The sequence below is a fragment of the Kwoniella dendrophila genome, chromosome 10 (assembly GCF_036810415.1).
Source record: "Kwoniella dendrophila CBS 6074 chromosome 10, complete sequence".
Classification (NCBI taxonomy): Eukaryota; Fungi; Basidiomycota; class Tremellomycetes; order Tremellales; family Cryptococcaceae; genus Kwoniella; species Kwoniella dendrophila.
Window position 1 is genome coordinate 1,550,269 of NC_089485.1, and position 20,989 is coordinate 1,571,257.

General features: G+C 37.0%; 10 protein-coding genes across 10 annotated transcripts; 7 read left to right on the forward strand and 3 right to left on the reverse strand.

Moving 5' to 3' along the window:
• Positions 1-187: 187 nt before the first annotated feature.
• L201_007522 (mannose-6-phosphate isomerase, class I) lies at positions 188-1,883 on the forward strand (the record flags this gene model as incomplete). The annotated part of the gene is made up of 4 exons (XM_066223228.1): positions 188-328; positions 450-705; positions 847-1,350; positions 1,462-1,883. 4 exons carry the CDS (start codon positions 188-190, stop codon positions 1,881-1,883), a joined length of 1,323 nt encoding a protein of 440 aa, XP_066079325.1.
• Positions 1,884-2,917: 1,034 nt separating this feature from the next.
• L201_007523 (uncharacterized protein) lies at positions 2,918-3,567 on the forward strand (the record flags this gene model as incomplete). Its single annotated transcript, XM_066223229.1, has 4 exons — positions 2,918-3,128; positions 3,207-3,275; positions 3,378-3,474; positions 3,564-3,567. The coding sequence occupies 4 exons, from the start codon at positions 2,918-2,920 to the stop codon at positions 3,565-3,567; spliced, it is 381 nt and encodes a 126-aa protein (XP_066079326.1).
• A 90-nt stretch (positions 3,568-3,657) lies between these two features.
• Positions 3,658-4,743, forward strand: L201_007524 (uncharacterized protein; the record flags this gene model as incomplete). Its single annotated transcript, XM_066223230.1, has 5 exons — positions 3,658-3,765; positions 3,845-3,859; positions 3,930-4,374; positions 4,473-4,569; positions 4,716-4,743. The coding sequence occupies 5 exons, from the start codon at positions 3,658-3,660 to the stop codon at positions 4,741-4,743; spliced, it is 693 nt and encodes a 230-aa protein (XP_066079327.1).
• Positions 4,744-5,668: 925 nt separating this feature from the next.
• On the forward strand, positions 5,669-7,487 carry L201_007525 (uncharacterized protein; the record flags this gene model as incomplete). The annotated part of the gene is made up of 8 exons (XM_066223231.1): positions 5,669-5,849; positions 5,925-5,993; positions 6,099-6,195; positions 6,282-6,483; positions 6,576-6,590; positions 6,683-7,157; positions 7,251-7,347; positions 7,448-7,487. 8 exons carry the CDS (start codon positions 5,669-5,671, stop codon positions 7,485-7,487), a joined length of 1,176 nt encoding a protein of 391 aa, XP_066079328.1.
• A 581-nt stretch (positions 7,488-8,068) lies between these two features.
• On the forward strand, positions 8,069-9,541 carry L201_007526 (uncharacterized protein; the record flags this gene model as incomplete). The annotated part of the gene is made up of 2 exons (XM_066223232.1): positions 8,069-8,757; positions 9,013-9,541. 2 exons carry the CDS (start codon positions 8,069-8,071, stop codon positions 9,539-9,541), a joined length of 1,218 nt encoding a protein of 405 aa, XP_066079329.1.
• Positions 9,542-9,901: 360 nt separating this feature from the next.
• Positions 9,902-11,867, reverse strand: L201_007527 (tRNA (5-methylaminomethyl-2-thiouridylate)-methyltransferase; the record flags this gene model as incomplete). The annotated part of the gene is made up of 8 exons (XM_066223233.1): positions 9,902-10,031; positions 10,114-10,287; positions 10,393-10,585; positions 10,673-10,811; positions 10,882-11,068; positions 11,150-11,472; positions 11,534-11,595; positions 11,660-11,867. The coding sequence occupies 8 exons, from the start codon at positions 11,865-11,867 to the stop codon at positions 9,902-9,904; spliced, it is 1,416 nt and encodes a 471-aa protein (XP_066079330.1).
• Positions 11,868-12,288: 421 nt separating this feature from the next.
• L201_007528 (uncharacterized protein) lies at positions 12,289-14,501 on the forward strand (the record flags this gene model as incomplete). Its single annotated transcript, XM_066223234.1, has 11 exons — positions 12,289-12,347; positions 12,415-12,450; positions 12,511-12,521; positions 12,590-12,623; positions 12,689-12,916; positions 12,980-13,042; positions 13,112-13,194; positions 13,272-13,387; positions 13,451-13,540; positions 13,606-13,693; positions 13,762-14,501. The coding sequence occupies 11 exons, from the start codon at positions 12,289-12,291 to the stop codon at positions 14,499-14,501; spliced, it is 1,548 nt and encodes a 515-aa protein (XP_066079331.1).
• Positions 14,502-14,769: 268 nt separating this feature from the next.
• Positions 14,770-16,157, reverse strand: L201_007529 (uncharacterized protein; the record flags this gene model as incomplete). Its single annotated transcript, XM_066223235.1, has 3 exons — positions 14,770-14,996; positions 15,078-15,544; positions 15,721-16,157. 3 exons carry the CDS (start codon positions 16,155-16,157, stop codon positions 14,770-14,772), a joined length of 1,131 nt encoding a protein of 376 aa, XP_066079332.1.
• A 718-nt stretch (positions 16,158-16,875) lies between these two features.
• On the reverse strand, positions 16,876-18,351 carry L201_007530 (uncharacterized protein; the record flags this gene model as incomplete). Its single annotated transcript, XM_066223236.1, has 4 exons — positions 16,876-17,345; positions 17,396-17,898; positions 17,989-18,124; positions 18,210-18,351. 4 exons carry the CDS (start codon positions 18,349-18,351, stop codon positions 16,876-16,878), a joined length of 1,251 nt encoding a protein of 416 aa, XP_066079333.1.
• Positions 18,352-19,578: 1,227 nt separating this feature from the next.
• On the forward strand, positions 19,579-20,968 carry L201_007531 (uncharacterized protein; the record flags this gene model as incomplete). Its single annotated transcript, XM_066223237.1, has 3 exons — positions 19,579-20,201; positions 20,306-20,673; positions 20,766-20,968. 3 exons carry the CDS (start codon positions 19,579-19,581, stop codon positions 20,966-20,968), a joined length of 1,194 nt encoding a protein of 397 aa, XP_066079334.1.
• Positions 20,969-20,989: the final 21 nt, after the last annotated feature.

Genomic DNA, 20,989 nt, shown 5'->3' on the forward strand with positions numbered 1-20,989 from the left:
TCACATTCCTTTTCCCTTTATTGTTGACAATTCAAGCAGTTCCAACAAGAAGACGCGACGTGTAAAAAGTTGATATGTTATGCTATATCTACGTTTCAGCAACGTTTACTATCTATTTTTACTTGACTGCTGGACATACTTTACAGCTCTCACATCTTCTTCTAACCTCATTAATCTGACAAACACGATGACAGGATCAGTATTCAAATTATCACCAGGTGTACAATCTTATGATTGGGGTAAAAAAGGTTCAGCTTCTTTGGCTGCTCAATTTGGTAAGACCTGTGTAGAAGGATTTGAAATTGATGAGAATAAGACTTATGCAGAGGTAAGTTAAGTTATCAAATTATCAGAAGATCTTTATATATTCATTTCATTCCAATCCAATTAACCCTCAGGGCAAACACCTATATTGGATTGAAAGCTAATCACTTGACGTGATACGGTAGTTATGGATGGGTACACATCCAACCCTTCCATCCAAATTATCACAATCAAAAACCGAAACGACATTATCAGAATATATCAAATCATATAACTCAGTTCTTGGTGATAAAGTAATCAATAAATTCGAAGATGCCAAAGATGGAAATTTACCTTTTTTATTCAAAGTTTTAAGTATAGGTACTGCATTAAGTATTCAAGCTCATCCAGATAAGAAATTGGCCAAAAAATTATTTGAGGAGAGACCTAATGTTTATAAAGGTGAGTTCTGGTTCTATGATTCCAGACAATGTTTTCTTGCGATCCATATATTCGTATTCATATACATCACAACTATAATACGAGGGACTACCCTATATATGGGGTTGACGCTGACGTAGAGAATTCCTTCTACTTCACCAGATCCAAACCATAAACCAGAAATGGCAATTGCATTATCACCGTTCTTAGCATTCCTCAACTTCTTACCTTTACCAGTATTATTGCTCAACTTACTCAGTGTACCAGAATTAGATTCCTTGATACCATCAGAATTAGTTGAAGAATTAGGTCAATCATTAACATTACCTACAACAAGACCACCAGATTCATTCCTATTTCAACCTACAATTTCATCACCTAATGAAGAACAAAAATCTATTCTGAAAAAGATATTCAATGCTTTGATGTCAGCTGAAGAAGATCTCGTTAAAAATGCAGTTCAATCGTTAATCAAACGATATCAGTCAAATGGACAAGATATACAAGAAAGTGAAAAGAGTGTGGTTGATTTAGCTATAATGTTAAATGAACAATATCCAGATGATATTGGTGTTTTATGCGTTTTCTTCCTGAATGTAGTAGAATTGAAAAAGGGTGAAGCGGCCTTCTTGGAAGCTAATTCTCCTCATGCTTATATTAAAGGAGGTAAGTGTATCTTAACCCTTTAATAATTATCAAAAGCACTACGCCATCGTTCCATCCCTCTAGCTGCCTCGGCTATGTGTGAACGCTGATCTCTCTTTCATATTCACTTAGACATCATCGAATGTATGGCAACATCAGATAATGTAGTACGAGCAGGTTTAACACCAAAATTACGTGATGTACCAACTTTAGTTGAAATGTTAACATATGAAGCTGGACCAGGTAATAAACAATTATTAAAACCTACTATTTTTGGAGAAGATGGAAATGATGAATCAACAAAATTATATGATCCACCTATAGAAGAATTTTCAGTTTTAAGAATTGAATTACAAGCTGGTAAATCAACTATACATAAGAAAATTCAAGGTCCTTCAATAGCTATTATCACTCAAGGTAATGGATCGATCAAAGGAAATGACGATAGTATAGAATTTGAAAGAGGTGATGTTATTTTTATTGGTGCAGAAGAACAAGTTGAATGGAAAGCTAAAGATGATTTAGAAGTTTTTAGAGCTTATGTAGAAGCTTAGAGTTGTATTGTTTGATTATAAGACATACTTCAACGATTGACAATCCAAAATTCCCCTTGAACGAATAATATAGATGAGTTTTGGTATTTGCCCTGTAATTAACCTATATACCCACTCATGTATCTTATGCATCTACTCGTATTGTATAATTATTCAAGTGGCATACGCCAAAAGTCTTCCTTGAATGATTCACCATAACATTGAAGAGCAAGATTGGCCGTGAGGTCAAGATGCGATAACCGTCTCTAGTATAGTAAATGTCCATACTACTACTACTACTACTATATGCTAACGCCCTCTTTCGATTTACGAATAATGCTCGGCTTTAACGCTTCTCTGATGTTTTATGCAAGTTATCGGGGAATATGGACTATACCCTTCTTATGCATCTGAATAGACTGTAAGTTGTTTCACCGATCGAATTTGGTCTTCTGGGGGCTTGTCAGTATGTATGACAATGCTTGATTGATACAGTGACATAATATTTTATCTGTGGCTTCTGTGGCCTTTTTGTTGGAAGAAACTCCACTTTCGGATAAAATGATCTATAAAAGTAAAGTATCAAGTAATCATCATAGCCACAGTTGTTTTCATCACCTCGGGGACCGTAGTTGATACGTTGATACCTCCACTACCTCCACAAAAAAAGGATAAAAGTGAATTACAGCAAACATCAAAGTGGTAGCGATATCCCATAAACACGATAGTTACTGCATACAGTAGCATGCAGCCGGATCGATGTGCTCATATCTAGATACTGACTATAATGTATACATACTAAAAATCAAACCTCATCGAAAGAAAGTATAAATAGAGCAACGAAATCAACATGATTTTATTGACGACTATTCTCATGTTAAATCTTCCCCATCTACACACTTCATTTCTCTCACTCCAAGCTACTAGTTTGACGTATCATCTTGACCTTGACATTCATCTTATCGAGAATACCCGTTAGAGTACTCTAGTAATACGTTACTTTGCTTCTTTATTTCTAAATTAGATTACCTATGAGATCTTTTGATAATAACAATATGACAGTAATCAACGCCACATCCTCAACGCTTCGACAAGCTGTTCGAAACAAAGCTTTATCTAGTGGAAATTTATTCAAACCTTATCAATTAGGTAATTTATCTTTAAAACATAGAATCGTTATGGCTCCTATGACAAGATTAAGAGCAGGTGAAAAAGATGGTATTCCAAGTGAATGGGCTATTGATTATTATAGTTCAAGAGCTACTGGTAAGTGACTTTGTAATTTTGTAATTGGTGATGAATTGTACTGAGAATATACATCTATACTTTCTGTCTTATGATTAGATGGAGGCTTAATTATCACAGAAGCTGTCTCGCCCTCATTGAAAAGTAGAGTATGGAATTATATTCCATGTAAGTTATTTCGCAAACATCACTCGTGTTCTGTTATATGTACATCCAAGCTGAGTTATGTACATATTAATATTCATTTGTTGTGATGCGGATGCTTTTTAGGTATTGAGTCGGAAGATCAAATCAAAAGATGGAAAGAAATCACTGAGGCTGTACATGCTAAAGGAGGTAAAATTATAATTCAACTTGCTCAAGCTGGGTAAGTCAAACTCCTTTTCTTTACATGATATTACCTTATAATTAAATGACTGACCAGATATACTGTACTTGGTTCTCCATACAATGTAGATGAGTCGCTGTACCAGGAGTAGCAGAACATGTGTATGCTCCTTCAAACATTCGTGATCCAACCCCAGGTGCTATGAAACCAGAATTAAAAGTAATGAATCAAGATGATATAAATGAAGCTATTAAAGAATTCACAAAAGCAGCTGAAAATGCAATGAAAGCTGGATTTGATGGTGTTGAAATTCATGGTGCTAATGGTTATGTATGTCTTTCGTTTATCTCACTTTCAATGTGTACTGCACTTCTTTAGGCTGAATATTGTTTCTCATCTACTTGCTCAGTTGCTTGATCAATTTGTAAGTTCGTTTTTTTCTTCGATACAGTATCTACTAACTCGTCTAATTAACCTACCTTACTTGACTACAGACGCAATCGGTATCAAATCAACGGACTGATAAATATGGAGGCTCAGCAGAAAATCGAAGTCGATATTCAATTGAATTAGCTAAATCTGTATGTTCAAGTATTGGTGCAGGAAAAGTTGGTTATAGAATATCACCTTTTAGTACATATCAAGGTATGAGAGAACCTACAACAGAATTAATTATAGAAACTTTTTCTACATTATTAAGTGGTTTGTTCAAAGAGATTCCTGATTTTGGTTATATACATTGTGTTGAACCTAGAACAACAGGTTCAGAAGACAAATCAGTAGATGAATCCAATCCGAAGGACTCAATCGAAGAGTTTAGAGAGATCACTAAAAGGAATAATGGTGGATTTATTGTTGCTGGTGGTTTTACACCAGATTTAGCTATTCATCTTTCAGAGGACCATGATGAGTTGATCGCTTTTGGAAGCCATTATACTTGTAAGTTGAAATTCATTATTACCATTGGTATCCAGACAGTTACAACGTGCCATTTAACGACCGCTGACTTGAAATTTTTTGGTTTTCATCATATGAAGCTAATCCCGATTTGGTAGACAGAATCAAAAACGATCATCCGTTAGTTAAGTATGATAGAGAAACTTTTTATTCTCAAAGTAGACAAGGTTACTTAGAGTAAGTTACATTCATTCCAAATCTCCTTTGATATCTCTCCTTAACAATGTCATTTGGTTATACGTATTACTTGTCTTGACGATGTAATTGGATTGAATTGAATTGACTGATCTTGCTTTCGAATTTTTGCTATCTACATTCCGCAGTTGGCCAACTTACGAGAATCAAAATTAACAAGAAGGATAGATGTTTCAATGGAATACAATTCCTCGATATTTAGAATATGATTTCTTTCTTTACATTTACATACTCAAGTTGGATTCACTATATCATTATTTACTGTAGAGTGAACCAAAGGAGGATATACATAGACAGAATGTTACGATTCGCTGAAACAGCAAGGTCGTCGAAGATGGTATTTAATTAATTCTTGATTACCTTTAGTATGCATAGAGTAGTTTTCATTTCATCATTATGAGATGTTCACGATGCATGCCTGATACACCGATATTTGCATCTCTCCTCGCGTTAAAGTAGTTTTGATTATAATCTTCGGGCGAACAACCTAAATTCGGGTCAACCGTCGGTTATCGAAACCCAGGTCATGATGATTCTCAATTATAAGACTGTTTTGGATCTTATATTTATCCGTGCATTACATCCATACATACATACTCGGTATGAGACTTGCCAAATATTTCAGTGGAGCCATAGTCCTTACATGTTTGAATCTCCACGTCAGTCCACTCTACATAATATAAATCGTTTGATCGCAATGTGGAGGTGGGGCGTGATCGACCTTCTGGTATTTTACCAATCAATTATCTGATTATTCATCGATTATCAATCTTCCGTGCAAGAATGTATCTCCTTGGTGCTTGCTATCTCAAAGGTAGACTGATTCCCTACATGCACAAACTTGTGTAATGTCAAGAACTCTAGTGGAGGCAGCTGATGTGACGTATAATTTGCATGTTGAAAATATGCTTATCATTTTGACCATATATGCATATATAGCTCATGGTATTCATGAAAATGCCCAATCTCAGCAATGAATCACAAAGCAATTCACAAGGTAATATACAGATCACATCCATTCACCTACATCTAAATCACCACTACACCTTCATAACAATACAGAAAGAATACGCTTATAACCATGACACTCATCAAGGAACAACCAAGGAATGATACTGGTAATTTGTTCAAACCTATTCATTTAGGTGATATGGCATTGAAACATAAAATCGTCATGGCCCCTATGACTAGATTGAGAGCTGGAAAAGAAGATGGTATACCAAATGATTGGTCTATTGAATATTATTCATCTAGAGCAACTGGTAAGCGAATACTCGGGTGGTTGATATGACAGATTCGAAGTTGATGATTGTTCTTACTGAAATGTAACCTTATAGATGGAGGTTTGATTATCGCTGAAGGTATCTCACCTTCATCAAACAGTAGGGTATGGCAACATCAGCCAGGTAAGCAACATTTTCAAACCGATTTCGGTACTTTCTCAATTATTATTTTCCAGCTCTCAGTCAGATAAACTTGATTAAATGATCTGATGAATTCCATGAATGCAGGTTTATGGTCGGAAGAACAAGTCGTTCAATGGAAAAAAGTTACAGAAGCTATTCATGCAAAAGGCGGGAAAGTTACTGCTCAATTAGTTCAAGCTGGGTAAGTTTCATCAACTACCGACAAGATCATCATCCTTCATACGAGTATCTGATTGGCAATCTTACATACTTACTGTATAACTTTAGTCGAGTAGCAACACCGGGTATAAATGAGATAATATATTCACCTTCAGATAATCATGATCCAACACCTGGAGCACCAAAACCACCTTTAACAGTTATGAATCAAGATGATATTGATGAAGCTATTAAAGAAATTGTGATTGGTTCCCAAAATGCCATTAAAGCTGGTTTTGATGGTATTGAACTGCATGCTGCAAATGGATATGTGAGTTGTCACGAAATAAGTGACTATTTACGCGTGTACAGAAATGATGGCGGGGTGCTGATCTTCTTCCTGACAATGTCGCAACCTTATAGCTCGTTGATCAATTTGTAAGTTGGAGTTGAAAGGACCACTTCAATCGATGTACTGTACATTGCATGTGCTGATGAGATAGTGATTAAATTGTTATAATGATCGGTAGATTCAATCAAATTCCAATAGAAGAACTGACAAATACGGTGGATCAATTGAAAATCGAATTCGGCTTATGTTAGAAATTACACGATCTGTTTTAGCTGTTATTCCAGCCCAGAAAATTGGTTTAAGAATATCACCATTTAGTAGATTTCAAGGAATGAGAGAACCTAATGTATATGATAAAGAAGGTGAATTAATTGATGGTCCAATTATAACATTTTCTAACCTATTAGAAAAGATCTTTGAAGAATTTCCTCAACTTGCTTATGTTCATGTTGTCGAATCTAGAATTACTGGTTCAACAGATCAAGATTCGGATAAGTTTGATGTTGTGAAAGATACTATTCAACCATTTAGAGAAATTTCAAAGAAATATAAAACTCCTTTCATTGCTTCGGGTGGATTTACTAAAGAATCTGCGATTGAACATTCAAAGAAATACCAAGATGACTTGATTGCTTTTGGTAGATATTTTACTTGTAAGTTCTCTTTTCTTTGTTGTTTTGGTATTTTTTTCCCCTCTGGTTATCAACGATGAGCATTGCTAAGATGTGATTTTATTTGTTTCATAGCAAATCCTGATCTTGTTGAAAGAATTAGAAATAATCTTCCCATAGTCAAATATGATAGATCAACTTTCTATTCACAAGGTAAAGAAGGTTATTTAGGGTAAGTCGTATATCTCATCTATATCCATGACCCAATTCGTTATAAAAAGCAGTTTAAGCTGGATTGTTGATTCTGACTATGTATACCGTATCTTGTATAGATGGGAAACTTATGCCAAACCAGCTGAATTAGCCAAATGAGGGTAAAGTATTGAAAATGATAAGCAAGCTGGGCTAGTAGATTGGACATTTGCGACAACAAATTTAAACTCGATAGATATATTGATAGAACCTATAGATGATTGGACCTTGATATGGCTTATGAATGTATATAGTCGATGTGTATTGAAGCCCTAACCCCCATATCCTTTGTAGCCCGTGATGCTTACTGTATTATTATCTTCCAATTCTATCTGAGTACGATAAGCATCTTTGTATCCGATATCATATCTGGTACGTTGAGTGTATATGGTAGTGATGGATCTATGAGTCTGGCTAGATAGAAATGTCTATATGATTGACATCTTTATGCATGTATCATCTCATTAATCTTTCGGTATAGAGGACACAACCAAATGTGCCACATCGATTGATAACCCGTTGATGCATGAATTATAATACCGAAACGCCGACAACTTTCTTCAGCTTCAGCTTGATCTCTTTGTTCGTTTGTATTTGATATTGTAACCTTTCAAAAGGACTACATATTGTCCACCTCGATGCATACAACAAACATCGACTCAGCGCAAAACATAAAAAAAAGAAAGGAATAACCCTTCAAAATGACTTCTATGGCAGCTGCTTTAGCAGCTTCATTACCCGCTGCAGTATCTAGAACAGGAACACCTCAACCTTCAGGATATGGTGGATCATCAACAGCACAACAACAACAGTCACAACAGAACAAACAATTTCCACAAAGATTAGAAGGTGTTGTAGATGTTGAGGCTTTAAGAGAAGTTGAATCTGTTCAATTAAATTCATTAGTATTTCTTAAAATAATGAAACATTCAACGGATATCTTACCTCCTCCACCTGCTAATACATTACAACAAGATAGAAATGCACCACCTCCAACAGCATTATCATCACATACAGATTCTATTGGTGTTTTATTAGGTTTAGATTTAGATGGTGTAATGGAAGTTGAAGATTGTTTTGCTTTACCAGGTGGTGAAACTAGTTTGAGTTCAAATTCATATTCAGATAGATTATTAACTCATTTAAGAGAAGTTCAAACTCCAGATTCACCAATTGGAATTTATTTATCAACTTTTAATGGTGGTTTCGCAACAAGAGTCACAATTGATTTATTATCTGCAATTGAAAAAATTTCAAATGGTAGAGGTAAACCAATTTTAGTCATTCATGATAAATCAAAATCAAATGGAAATGATTTATCAATAAAAGCTTATAGATTAGGTCAAGGTGCTAGAGAAGCTGCCAAATTAGGTAAATGGGATGAAAAAACGTGAGTAAAACCTTTGCTTTTTGAAGGTGAAGGTGAGATGATGTATATAAGAGGATGGTGTCGATGTGTTTTAGAGAATATGTACGGTGTTACAGAATTATCAAAAATTATCTCTGAAAGGCGCTTCGTCGGGTCAAGGGAATCAGTGGAAGATGTTCAGATCGTTGTGATGAGGGGTACCAGACACGATCCTTAGGATAGATGACAGATGAGTACTGAAATAATAACAATCACTAACCTAACTTCTGATTTTAGCCTCACCGAAAACGGTATAACCTCATCAACCCTTTTAACATCATTACCATTAACAGTTACATCACCTTCATTAATTCAAGCATTCTTATCAACATTAACACAATCATCTGAAGAACAACAATCTACTCAACAACGTCAATTATCTTCTTCTTCTTCAAGTAATGTACCATTACCACCTTCATTTCAAAATTTAATTAATCCAACATCAACATCTTTAACTAGTTATTTACAAAATACATTAGATTCATTAACTTTACATTCACATGAAACGAATAATATTGCATTCTTATCAAGACAAATTATAAGAGAAAAATCAAAACATGAATTAGCTATAAAAGAAAGAGAAGAAGAAAATTTAAAAAGAAAAAAACAAGGTTTATCTGAATTACCAAGTTTACCTTCACAATCTAAAAATCAAACTAAAGAACCTTCAAGATTAGAATTAATTTGTTTAGGTGGTACAGTTGAAAATCTTTCAAAAAATATGTCTGCTGAAGCTGGTAAAGGTTTAGTTAGAACTTATCTTTAAACCTTACATGTTTTCAGTTTTCAGTTAGGCGATGGATGGATGGTAGAGCAAAAAAGATGTTAGACGAGGTCAAAAAACATGATAAAGCAGATAGATGTTTTGTCATGATTATTGTATATAGACTTTTCAAAAGATCATCGGTTAGGACGATGATTTCAACATTGGCTCTTGGTCACGACCGAAGCCTTCTTTTTATGCATTTGGGATAATCACACAACCATGCAGGCGAGCGTGAACTGACATGGATAGATAATCACGATACTGGAATTCATGCAATGCAAGTTTGGAGTGGTGATGAAATAAATATACAACAACATATACTTTTATTTATCTATCTGATCTATTTCTTTAATCTTCTCCTTAACTTTCCTCACCTAAACGTTGCGTATCCTTGATCACTCCACTTCCAAGACACCAATTGGCGTACCAGATCGCAACTACTTGACCAGGTGATACACCAGATAAAGGTTCAAGGAATTCTACGGTAACGCTAAACACGAGATAAACAGAATTGCAGATCAGCAAACTAACAGAATGACTTATACACAACTGAAAGCCATCAAAGTACTTACCCTCCATCTTGATCTGGTTTGCTGATTTTAGCTTGAACAGGTTTCATTCTATGTCTAACTTGTATATTGATTTTACCATCATTGTCATTTCCTATTAAATCAGTCGGATATTTACCATGGATCCAGTGAAACTTATGTGTTGTTACTGATTTGCATTGTAGTAATGGATGATCTCTATTCACAAGGCAAAAACAGATTAATTAACCAGTCACGACTAGTAATACATCGACACGATGTATCTGTCAAGAACAACAAAAAACGCAAGTTGGCCAAACTCACTGTCCAGGGACAACCAGAATATCTTGATTATTCTCACCAACACCTTTCTTAGCTACAAATAAAGGTTTCAATTGATTAGGTATTTTTGCCCTCTGTCCAATTGTATAATACCATAATCCTTTATGATCACCTAAAATTTCACCTGAAGGAGATACGATATGACCTTGAGATGTAGGTGGTGCAGTATATTGGGCTATCAAAGATAAGAATATGATATTTTAGCTCAGATCATATTGGGGGGTTTTTCATAAAACAAATTGGGATTGAAAATGTAACGTACATATGAAATCCCCAAATTTACCTCTTTCACCAATAAAACAAACACCCATGGATTCTTCTTTATTTGCATTAGGTAAATTCCAGTAATTTGCTAACTGTCTGACAGTAGATTTGGTCAAGTTGCCTAAAGGTAATATCGTCTGTTTTGTAAAAAGCAAAGGCCAAATCAATATAATTCAGCCAGTTTGTCCGATTGTATTAGTAGCTTACCCTGCTCAATTGCGATTCATTCATTTGGGAAAGATAATAAGTTTGATCTTTCGTATGATCTTTCGCTCTCATCAATTTTGATATTGTTGATGATGATGAATGATCTACTCGACCATAATGTCCAGTTGCCAAGAAATGTCTCTCTGATCTAGGTAGATGTTCCATCAAAGCCCCAAATTTGATTTCTCTGAGTTCGCCAAATTAGCTGTTTATTTACTTTTGTACAAAATGCATTATATATAGGACAAGTAGAACCGAAGACACCTACCTATTACAATCAATATCAGGGTTCGGTGTACCACCATTTTCCCAAACATTTATGGAAGGTTCAAAAACTCTACTCCAATATTCTTTACTTAAATCAATTAATCTAACTTTATCATTCGATATTCCAACTAGTTTCGTTATTAATTGAACATCATTCCAATCTTTTTCCCATTGACATGTAGACTGTACACCAGCAGTGCCACTATTTTGTCGAGAAGATGAGTTATATGATAATGAATAATTCGAATTTGAGGAAGGCGGAGAAGACGATTCAGATAATATTGGGTCCCAATTACGCATAAATATTACATCGAGGTTTATTGGCTATGCAATGTTTTGTTAGCTATCCTGCCATAAGTTTGCAAAGGTGGAAACAATAGCTCACTAGTTCACGTAGTATACGCAGCGTTGTTGCTGAATCTACACCTCCTGATACTGCTACAGTAACTGCAAAGCAAAGTCTGTCAATCAATGAAACGGGTAGAGCAATTAAACAAGTTAGAGGGCTTACCATTATCGCCTCTCTGTAAACCCAAGTCTTCCAAAGTCGGTAGTAGATTATTGACTTGTGATCCAGAAAGAGAGCTTATACTCCTCCTAAGCTTGATTCCACCATGAGGTATAAGCCTTTTTCGAGGTATATATCGAGCGGCAATTCTTGATGGACCAGCAATACCAATCGAGAAGACCGAAGAGGTTCGAATACCGATGGTAGCCATTTGTCTTGAGAGATACCTTTCTATACCTTTCCCTTCCTTCCTCTCTGAAAGCCTATATCGTCACGATGCTAATGCGTGGGATCGCTCAAAATATCAACCCAGGAGCGAAATAGAAAAGATGTAAAGAAGAAGCGCAAGGATTGTAAGATATCGAACATTTTGTTATCATTATGTGTATATTTCGTACTAATGTGGGGTCTCCACAACCCTACACTGTATGGTGAGAAAATGTGTTAAATGTATGAGATCCAAGCGCGTCGAATGTCGAAAAGAAAGAAAATAATGAAAAATCTCTAATGTTGAAACTATCTTATATTCTTACATATCTACTACATGTCATTCTGCGATACCACATAGCCATATACTTTCTTGCCTGCCCATATTCCCCTCCTGAATGTCAAGTTGAAGGATCGATAACAATATGACAAGCAAACGAATTACAGACGACGCACCTACCGACGACGCAACTTGGACAGCTCCGTGAGTGTTAAAACATGAGGATGAATCTGTTATGTAGAGTACATGACTGATCATTTATATCGTATAGTACCGAGCAAGAATTCAGAGCATTAAGAAGATACAAGTGAGCTTCTGACTGACTGACGCCGTCTGTGGGATGCAGCTAACATAGCTTCCATCATAGATCGTTTCTCTGTGAGCCTTCAGAGCCTTGTCAGTTCGAATAGGACTATATAAACTAATTTCAAATTATCGTCATCTAGTACCTCCGAACAACTCTTACGCTGTAGGACAGTTGTGAGTACTGCACAACTTGTCTATCAAGAAATACTTAAAACAATACTGACAATATACCAAATTAGCGTATGGTTAGCTCACGGACAACCAATTTCGAATTATGCGCAACGAAATAACAAAAAGCCTAGACATTCAACATTAGACAATGGTGTGTTGCCAACAGGAGAGCTCGTGCTACCTGGTCCGCTGGAAAGGATACACGAGGAGGAAGATTCGGATATCCATTGGGATGGAGGATTTTGGATTGGTAGAATAGCTGAGATAAGAGCTAGAGATACCAGTTTTGTTTGGATGTAAGTGATTATTTTGCAGATTAAACAGGATATCAAAACACTAATTTTCCGTGATGTTTTTAGGCGGATCAGATGGATGTGTAGAACGATAGCCGAGTTGAAAGAACAAGGTATAGGAACTGGTTTGTAAGTCCTTTTGCTATACCTGTTTCCATCAAAGTATCTTATGCTAAATATCGCCTTTTTGAATGTTAGACCGCGAAGTAAAGGTGGAATCAAAGAAGTGTACACGCTTGGACCAGAGTTTGATTGTTTACAACCTGTTGGAGCTGTCGAGTGTGCGTAACCAAATGTCTTTATTGTACGATTGGAAAATCCCTACTTATCGGCTGATAATCGCAACCCACTATTCTAGCTGATGCACCAGTAATAATGTTTGATGAACGAAACCCTATGCAAGCACCTTTCGGTCGACATAGAATATTCACACGTTTCGAAGCTCGAACGCCAACTGCGGAAGAGGCAGCCGAGGTATGTTGTGTGAAGCCATCATATCGTCCACCATGCTGACTCGTCAAATTCATGATGTTTTAGCTGGTTCCAAAACGTGTCGCTGGTAATGTGGAACCCAAATCGAAGAAGAAAGCTCGACAATCCGATGGTAAACCACAGGGTCACTTGTTCGTGAGTCTATTTGTTATCACTGGTCGTAGGTATCGAGCAAAAAGGCTTATAGTACCAACAAATAGCCCATGCGAAACCCAACTTGTTACTGTAAAGATCCGTATAGACCACTAACAGATAGGGAAGAACCTATGGCATTGTGTGCACATAAAGGTAAGCTGATCTTTCCTAAAGATCTGTATATCGAATGATCGCCTAACATAAACCTCATTGCCCCATAGACTGTCTGAAATGGTTTCATTTCGGATGTCTGGACTGGAGAAATGATCATCGTCGAACGCCTACACCGTCAATGATAGAAGATATCGTCACTTCCGGATTGGAATTAATGGATTTATTACCTGAGTATGGTCTAACTACACCGGCAAGATCATTACCATTTGAAAAAGATCCATCAGAATTAGATTTCGCTAAGCTTGGTGAACCAGGAGAATCAGTCAGAAAAGTTACACCAAGTGAGAACAACACGAATACGAATGGAGCAGAAAAAGATAAACCAAAGACAGAAGAAATCAAACATTCTAGTAAGGATTTCAGTCAATTTGATGGATCAGTACCTTCTATCGATTCTAGGATTTTAGAGAAATATCAAGAATGTGATTCACATATAGATAAATTGGTGATCAAAGTTGCGCAAAGTGCGATAGTTAGAGGAACAATCGATACAGGTATAGTAGGCAATACAAGATACATCATAAGAGCAAGACAAATTATACATGAAAATAGAAAAATCAGAAGTATGACCAAAGGTGATCCAGATCAAGTAGAAGTGAAGAAAATAGGTAAAATGATTGAAGAATGGAAAGAGATTTGGGAGATAAATGATCCAAAATTAGAAGAGAATGAAGATGAGAAACCAAAGAAAGAAGAAAAAGATCCTAACGGTAACGTTCCTGAAGAGATTGATCCGTCAAAAAGAGCTGTGATCTGGTTATGTCCTAGTTGTAGAAGAGCCATTTGATTTGGACTGGAATGTATAGAAACGAATTTTGATGAAAAACGATAAGCAAGAATTGTCTAATATCTTGGCGAGTTCCCGGATGTTAGATCTGGAATTATGAAATTTGAGGAGGAAGAGTTTAATATTTAACATAACATAGTCCTTGTTGAAACATTTAATAGTGATGATATTTGATGAAGCTTTCGAAAGAATCGAACAACGAATCAAACAAGCGAAAATGCGAAAATGCATGCAGCACAAAGCAATTCTATCTATATGTATTGCCCATCTACATATATGGATTAGCACCAACATCGAAATATCCACTGGTACCTGAAACTTCAGGTTCTGGACTATCATCTCTAGTCATCTCAGTGGTCGAGGGCGTACTGCCTGGAACTTCAGCAATAGGTCTTCGAGTTGAGTTTGGTAATTCATGCAAGCCAGAGGTGTCAGCTGATCCTGACGTAGTCAAGGGTCTAGGTTGTTGACCTCGTGAACGCAGAGCTTCTAATGCTATGATTGGATGCGACAAGGTGGATCAGCAAAGTATATGAAACTTGATTCTAGTAGCGCATAACGTAAGGATTTACTCACATCTTCTGCTCATATGTCCATATCTTGGATCCCCCGTTAGTGGCTGCTCAGTAGATTTTGATGACCTGTCCCGGCTGAACACTTCCCTTAATTTTGTAATAGAGGAGGAACCGGACGCTGCAGTTGGAACGATAGGTGGTTGTACCAGAGCTTGGGTGTAGGTTGAACCGCTAGGTTGCTGACCTGGAGCGCTCAAGGCGTTCACATGATCTAACCAAGTCTTTCTCAATGAACCAAGAGTAGTCGATTTTCTGGCATTAGTCATTGGATAAATCGAAAGTCTCTCAGATTTTAAAATATCTGGTTTCCCATCTTTTGTTTTTTTGCCTGTCCAATAATACTCGACGTAAGGAGACAGTTTCGTATCAATGCTTCTGTTAAGCCACAAACTATGACTCTTGTTAGTTGCCCAAAGAGCCACCGAACTTTCTGGATGATTCTGACCAGCCAGCTTGTTGTTCAAGTAGCTAAGTAAAACATATAAGAAATTAGAATTTGGTAAAATCACCGACAATATATTTGATATTCAAGAGCAAGAGAAAGAAAGAGATAACACTATCACATCTTGGTTGTTTTTGGATTTCTCAACGAAAAATACTGTTTTACCCTACTACCCTACAAATGAAAATTTTATTAAACTTACTCTTTGATATTAGCTCTCTCATCATGACTTGATATACATTTTTGGGAATCTTTGATACAAATATCACCATTGGGTGCTTTGGAATGGATATTTTCGATTGATAAATAATTACCATTTAATAACGTTTGATTTGTATTCCAAGGGTTATAATTTCGATTCGGAACATCAATGAATTCATCACATTTTGCACATTGAACAGATGTCAAAAATATTGATTCATTCAATGCTTGAGTCCATTGTTCATGATTATCTGTAATATTAATCCGGTAATTCAACATTCCTAAATCGCCGCAAGGATCTCCTGATTTTCCAGTAGGATTTGGACAGGTAATTTCATCTGCACCGACAAGCCATCTTGATCCATCATCTTCAGTCACCCTTTGCCACTGGTGTGAATATCTTAATTGGGGAAGATTAAGAGTTGTTTTGTCAGACATTATTGATAATTTTCTTCTTCACGTCAGAGTGGATCTATGGAATTCAGTACAGTACAATATACGATTTTTTTCCATACATGCGACGAAAGTCTGAAAAGATTCGGGGTGAACAAGCGAATTGACCCTTTTTATATCAGTTAAATCTGTCTTTAAGTAGACATTTCACAAAATGCATATGCAAAGTCAGAAGCATGAACCTTTCAAACAATCGAGTCGGAAGTGGCTCTCAGCAGTTTTGTTTCAAGAGATCTCACCGACCTTCCATCTTCGGAAGGAGCGACTCACCGATAGTTTGCGGAGCTTTCGAAAGAGCGACGGACAAAGGTAGTGTGAGAATTGACAAATTCCATTTTTGTTTCCCAGCTCGCTTGTATTCCTCTACCGAATAGACTACTGTACAGTATTGAGAGAATCTTGGCCATGTAGGACCTGGGACTGAATTCGCAAAATCGGAAATCGACGTCGACAATATGGATTAGTGGCAGTCCTCAAAGAAAATCATAAAGGAGCAAACCTTCTGTGATTATCAGAGGTGATTCAGATTGAAGAGCCTACAACGCAACCGATCGTCGAGCCATATAGAGGAAGTTACACCGAGGTGAGTGAACACGAAGAATGTACAAAGAGAGAAGAGATCACTACCCAAGAGACTAGAAATAAAACTTGAAAACTTTTTTCTTTCCACTTAGCAGAACGGACAACACCGCAGTCATGACTGCTAAGGTCTGTATGGTTTATACTCGTATTGACGACCGCCATTACCGTTCACTGGAGCGCCAGGACGTTCGATCGGATCTTCACGAGGTGCTGTGCTACCCTCATCCAGTGTTCTCTGTACTGATGTCACACCCGAAGTTGAAGGAATGGCTCCTAAAGTTCTAAAATCTCTTTGTCTCGAAGCTGAAAATGAAGCCCAGTCCGGTCGATCTCCTGGGCGAGTATTTGGTAATTCGGCCATATATTCACTTGGAGCATAACCTAATTCGAAAACTTCAGCCTCATTCGGTGCTTCACGTAAATATCGATACTCAGTTGGATCATATGGGAGTTGAGGAATACTTGGGGTGTTCGACATCTCAGCCATGTATGCTGTTGGGTTGTATTCCATCTCATGCATCCCTTTCGTGTTGGCCGGTGGAGGGGGTAAATGGGTCCAAGGTGGCGCAATTCGAGGAATGTACTCTTGAGCTGGAGATTTAGCAAGTGAGTCAGTAAAGAGAACCATTTACCGTACTTACAAGCAGCACTGGGAATGGCAGTCCGGGGATCTATTGATTCATTCTTCCTCAAACGGAAATGTTTCCAGCGTGATAATCTAGATTGTCTAGGTTGAACGGCTTGGCTGTTATCCTCTGCTAAATAGCTAGTATGGACAATAACTGAACGTCCCGTAGCATCTCTTGACCAAAGTTCTCCCTCATTTGGGTTTTGAGGTGAGGGTTCGAAGAATTCAGCTGTGGAAGCTAAAAACTTTAGATACTTCTCTTGTATACCGAATAAAGTTTCATCTTTTGAGCCTACGCTAACAGGGTAAATATTTAGTCGTTTGTAATCATCAACCATCAATCTACCATCCAAGGTTTCATGTGCTTTGGAGCAATCTGCCCAAGTGTAGCGTAATGTTTCTGCTAAATTATGTTGTTCAGTTAAATCGCGAACAGATTTTATATCCTTCACTGTCGCCCAGCCAGCCGTAACAATAAATGGAATATTTGAGTCTTTTATTCTGAATGTCAAGTAGCTTGATAAAACAAAAGATATTGATTAGTCATATACCTATAACGCTTGAGATAAAAGTGTTTACATCAAAGGAAAACTTGTGTATACTTACGATGAACCCCTAGCTTGTTGCGGATTTAAACATTTCATATTTAGGCCAGTGTCAAATAAAAGTGCTGTATCACTCCTTTTCGGTTGATAATCAGGATTTTGCACATCCATATCTTTTCCACAGTTCGAACAATTCACTGTCAATAGGTAAATGGATTGATGTAAAGCTCAACCCGAATTACGACCATCGTCAAGAGGTTTAAATCCAACCGGATCCTGTACATTTGGATGTCGGACATTTGATTGTCCATCTTATAGTTTTAAAATCATTTGAATCCGCTTGAGAATCAGTCATATTGGTTTCAAAGTCCGTCACCATTTCAGCTGGTCTGAGATCCCATGGGTAAGTCATTGATCGTGACATCTTGAAGATGCGAATCGAAAAGCTGTACGAGTCCAGTAGATACACCCTTGAAAAGCTATTACAGTATATGTTGGGTGCAGGAAAAATCAGAAATGCTTATGATTTAAAAGGTTTGGATGAATCAACGATATTTATATCACTTATTCACGTTGCAGTGTAGTATATGGTCTTCAAGTATGAGAAGGTACGGTAATATATGCATAACAAAGGATTTTACAGTCGAGGGACGAATACTTGGTATGCCAAGAAAAGAAGGATCAGATTTTCCTATGTTGAAAGGGTCGATTTTAGTTTTATCTGGAATACTATATGGCGTAATGTACAGAGAGAAACTTTATGGGTGAGCTCTCTAATATGATGAGTAAGAGATTCTTGGAATAATTATGCAGGTTGAGCCTTCGCCATGTCAGTTTTTAAGTCCGGCGAGAAGCGTTCTTCAAGGGGGAAGAAGGCCACGAAGACCGGTATTTTCCCGTTGAACACAAAAGATCTCATCTCTGTGATGGATTTCGCCTCAGAATAGAAGACACATTGTCTCTCTAGTCTGACTGATTTTCACTCTCCTATAGCTAGTAGCGAGCTAGCTGGATTGGATGGGCAATTAGACAGATTGGAAACTTTGAAGCGTTAGAGTATTGAGCTGAAATGAATTATATGTCGTTTTTCTCCCCCTTCGAATTAAGACGAATCTTCCAAAGTAGCAGCATTTACGTCAATCATGCAGGGTCATTGTAGAAAACTGTACTGAAAACAGTTGCTCCATTCCGTATATATAACTTGCGTCTTGTCATAAGCGTTTCGAATATTGACATATTGACATTGAAAGAGTATAATCGTCTTTTAAAGATGACATAATGGTGAGAGTTTCGCAACCTCTTCTTCAGGATCATCATCTTGCTCGTCCCTTACCTGTTCGTCTGTGTTCCAGTAGTTGTGAGGTGAACATCAAATCAAGACTAGCATAATCGAGTCGTTTGTTTTGTTTGATAGGTGTGATATAACCTTAAATGAATTCCATGCAAGTTCATAGGTTCGAGGTAAAATGACACATAAAACCGCCGCCGCCGCCGGTCAAATTCGTCATATATATACTGATTGACCGATCACCGAGATGACATGAAATCGATAATAACAGCATTTAAATAAACGATAAATAATTGGTGAAGCAGAAATTTATATTTTGTTGATTTAATTTTATCTATGCTTTACAAGGATACGCATAGACTCATGTTACTCCTGACGCTTTCCCGCAGTATAGGACGTCAATCGATATCAAAGATTGGTCAATATGCTCGATTTACGCATTCTCAACCTAAACGTATAACAGTACCCGATCCTATAGAATGGTTACCTTTACCTAGACCGTTAGTCTATCGAAAAGCTATAATGTTATTATCATTACCCATTCCACCTTCATCATGGCCTTCGCATCTAGAAATGGCTTCACCATTATTAGCTACAGCATCAGCAAATTTAAAAAGTAAAGGTATAGCTGTAAATGCTATATATGATGGCATAGGTAATGAAACAAAATTCGCAAATGAAGAACAATATAAAGCTAGAATATTTTGGCCTGATGGTCATTCGAAATCATATGATTCGCTCAACATGGAAAGTATATCTTCTGAGAACTTGTTAAACGATTTAGAATATATACCGAAAGATGTAAATATCATGGATGGAAATCAAGGTGTAACGAAAGAGATATTGGTTTGTACGCATGGTTCGAGAGATTGTAGATGTTCTGATAGAGGTGGTCCGTTGGTCGATGCTCTCAGAGAGGAAGCGGAAAGAAGGGGTCTAGGGAATCAAGTGAAAATTACAGAGATAGCTCATGTTGGTGGGCATAAGTGAGTAGGATTATAAAGCCTTCATTTGACTGATCATTTTGGAGACGGCAAACATGCTGCAGATAATCATGAGTCTGGGATTACAACTGACTTAGTTGTGATAGATATGCAGCAAACGCAATTCTTCTACCTTCTTTGGACATGCTATCAAATCTGACACTCGAACATGCACCTTCTATCATATCACATATCCTATCACCCAAAGCAAATTCGCAGATGTGGGCTCATTGGAGGGGTAGATTTGGGTTAACAGAGACTCAGCAAGTTGAATTATGGTCTGAAATCAATCCTGAAAATAATTTGAGAAAGATACAGAAAGAGGTTGAGGCTAAGGAGGAGAAAGTTAAATTGAGATTTAAGACTTTTGAAAGTGAAGAAAAGATTGTTCAAGCTAAATTAGGTAATAATCTGTTGGAAGTTGGGAAGGAGAACGATTTACCTTCTTTGGAAGGGGTCTGTGGAGGTAATTTAGGTGAGTGTTTGAAGCTTGAACATCGTTTCGCTATTCAATTTTGGGGGAACAATCTTGTGTAGAAAGCTGATTTAATTTCGACTTGATACTAGAATGCGCAACATGTCATCTGTATTTACCTCCTAAACCAACCCCCTCACCTACAGGGGAAGCTTCAGACGAGGAATTTGACATGTTAGGCTACGCGTTAGGATACAAAGATGGTGAAAGTAGATTAGGATGTCAAGTGAAAGTAACAAAAGAATTGAGTGAATGGTGTAAATCAGGTGGGGTGATCGGTTTACCTAGATTTTAGAATGCGATAGAAGTATAGATA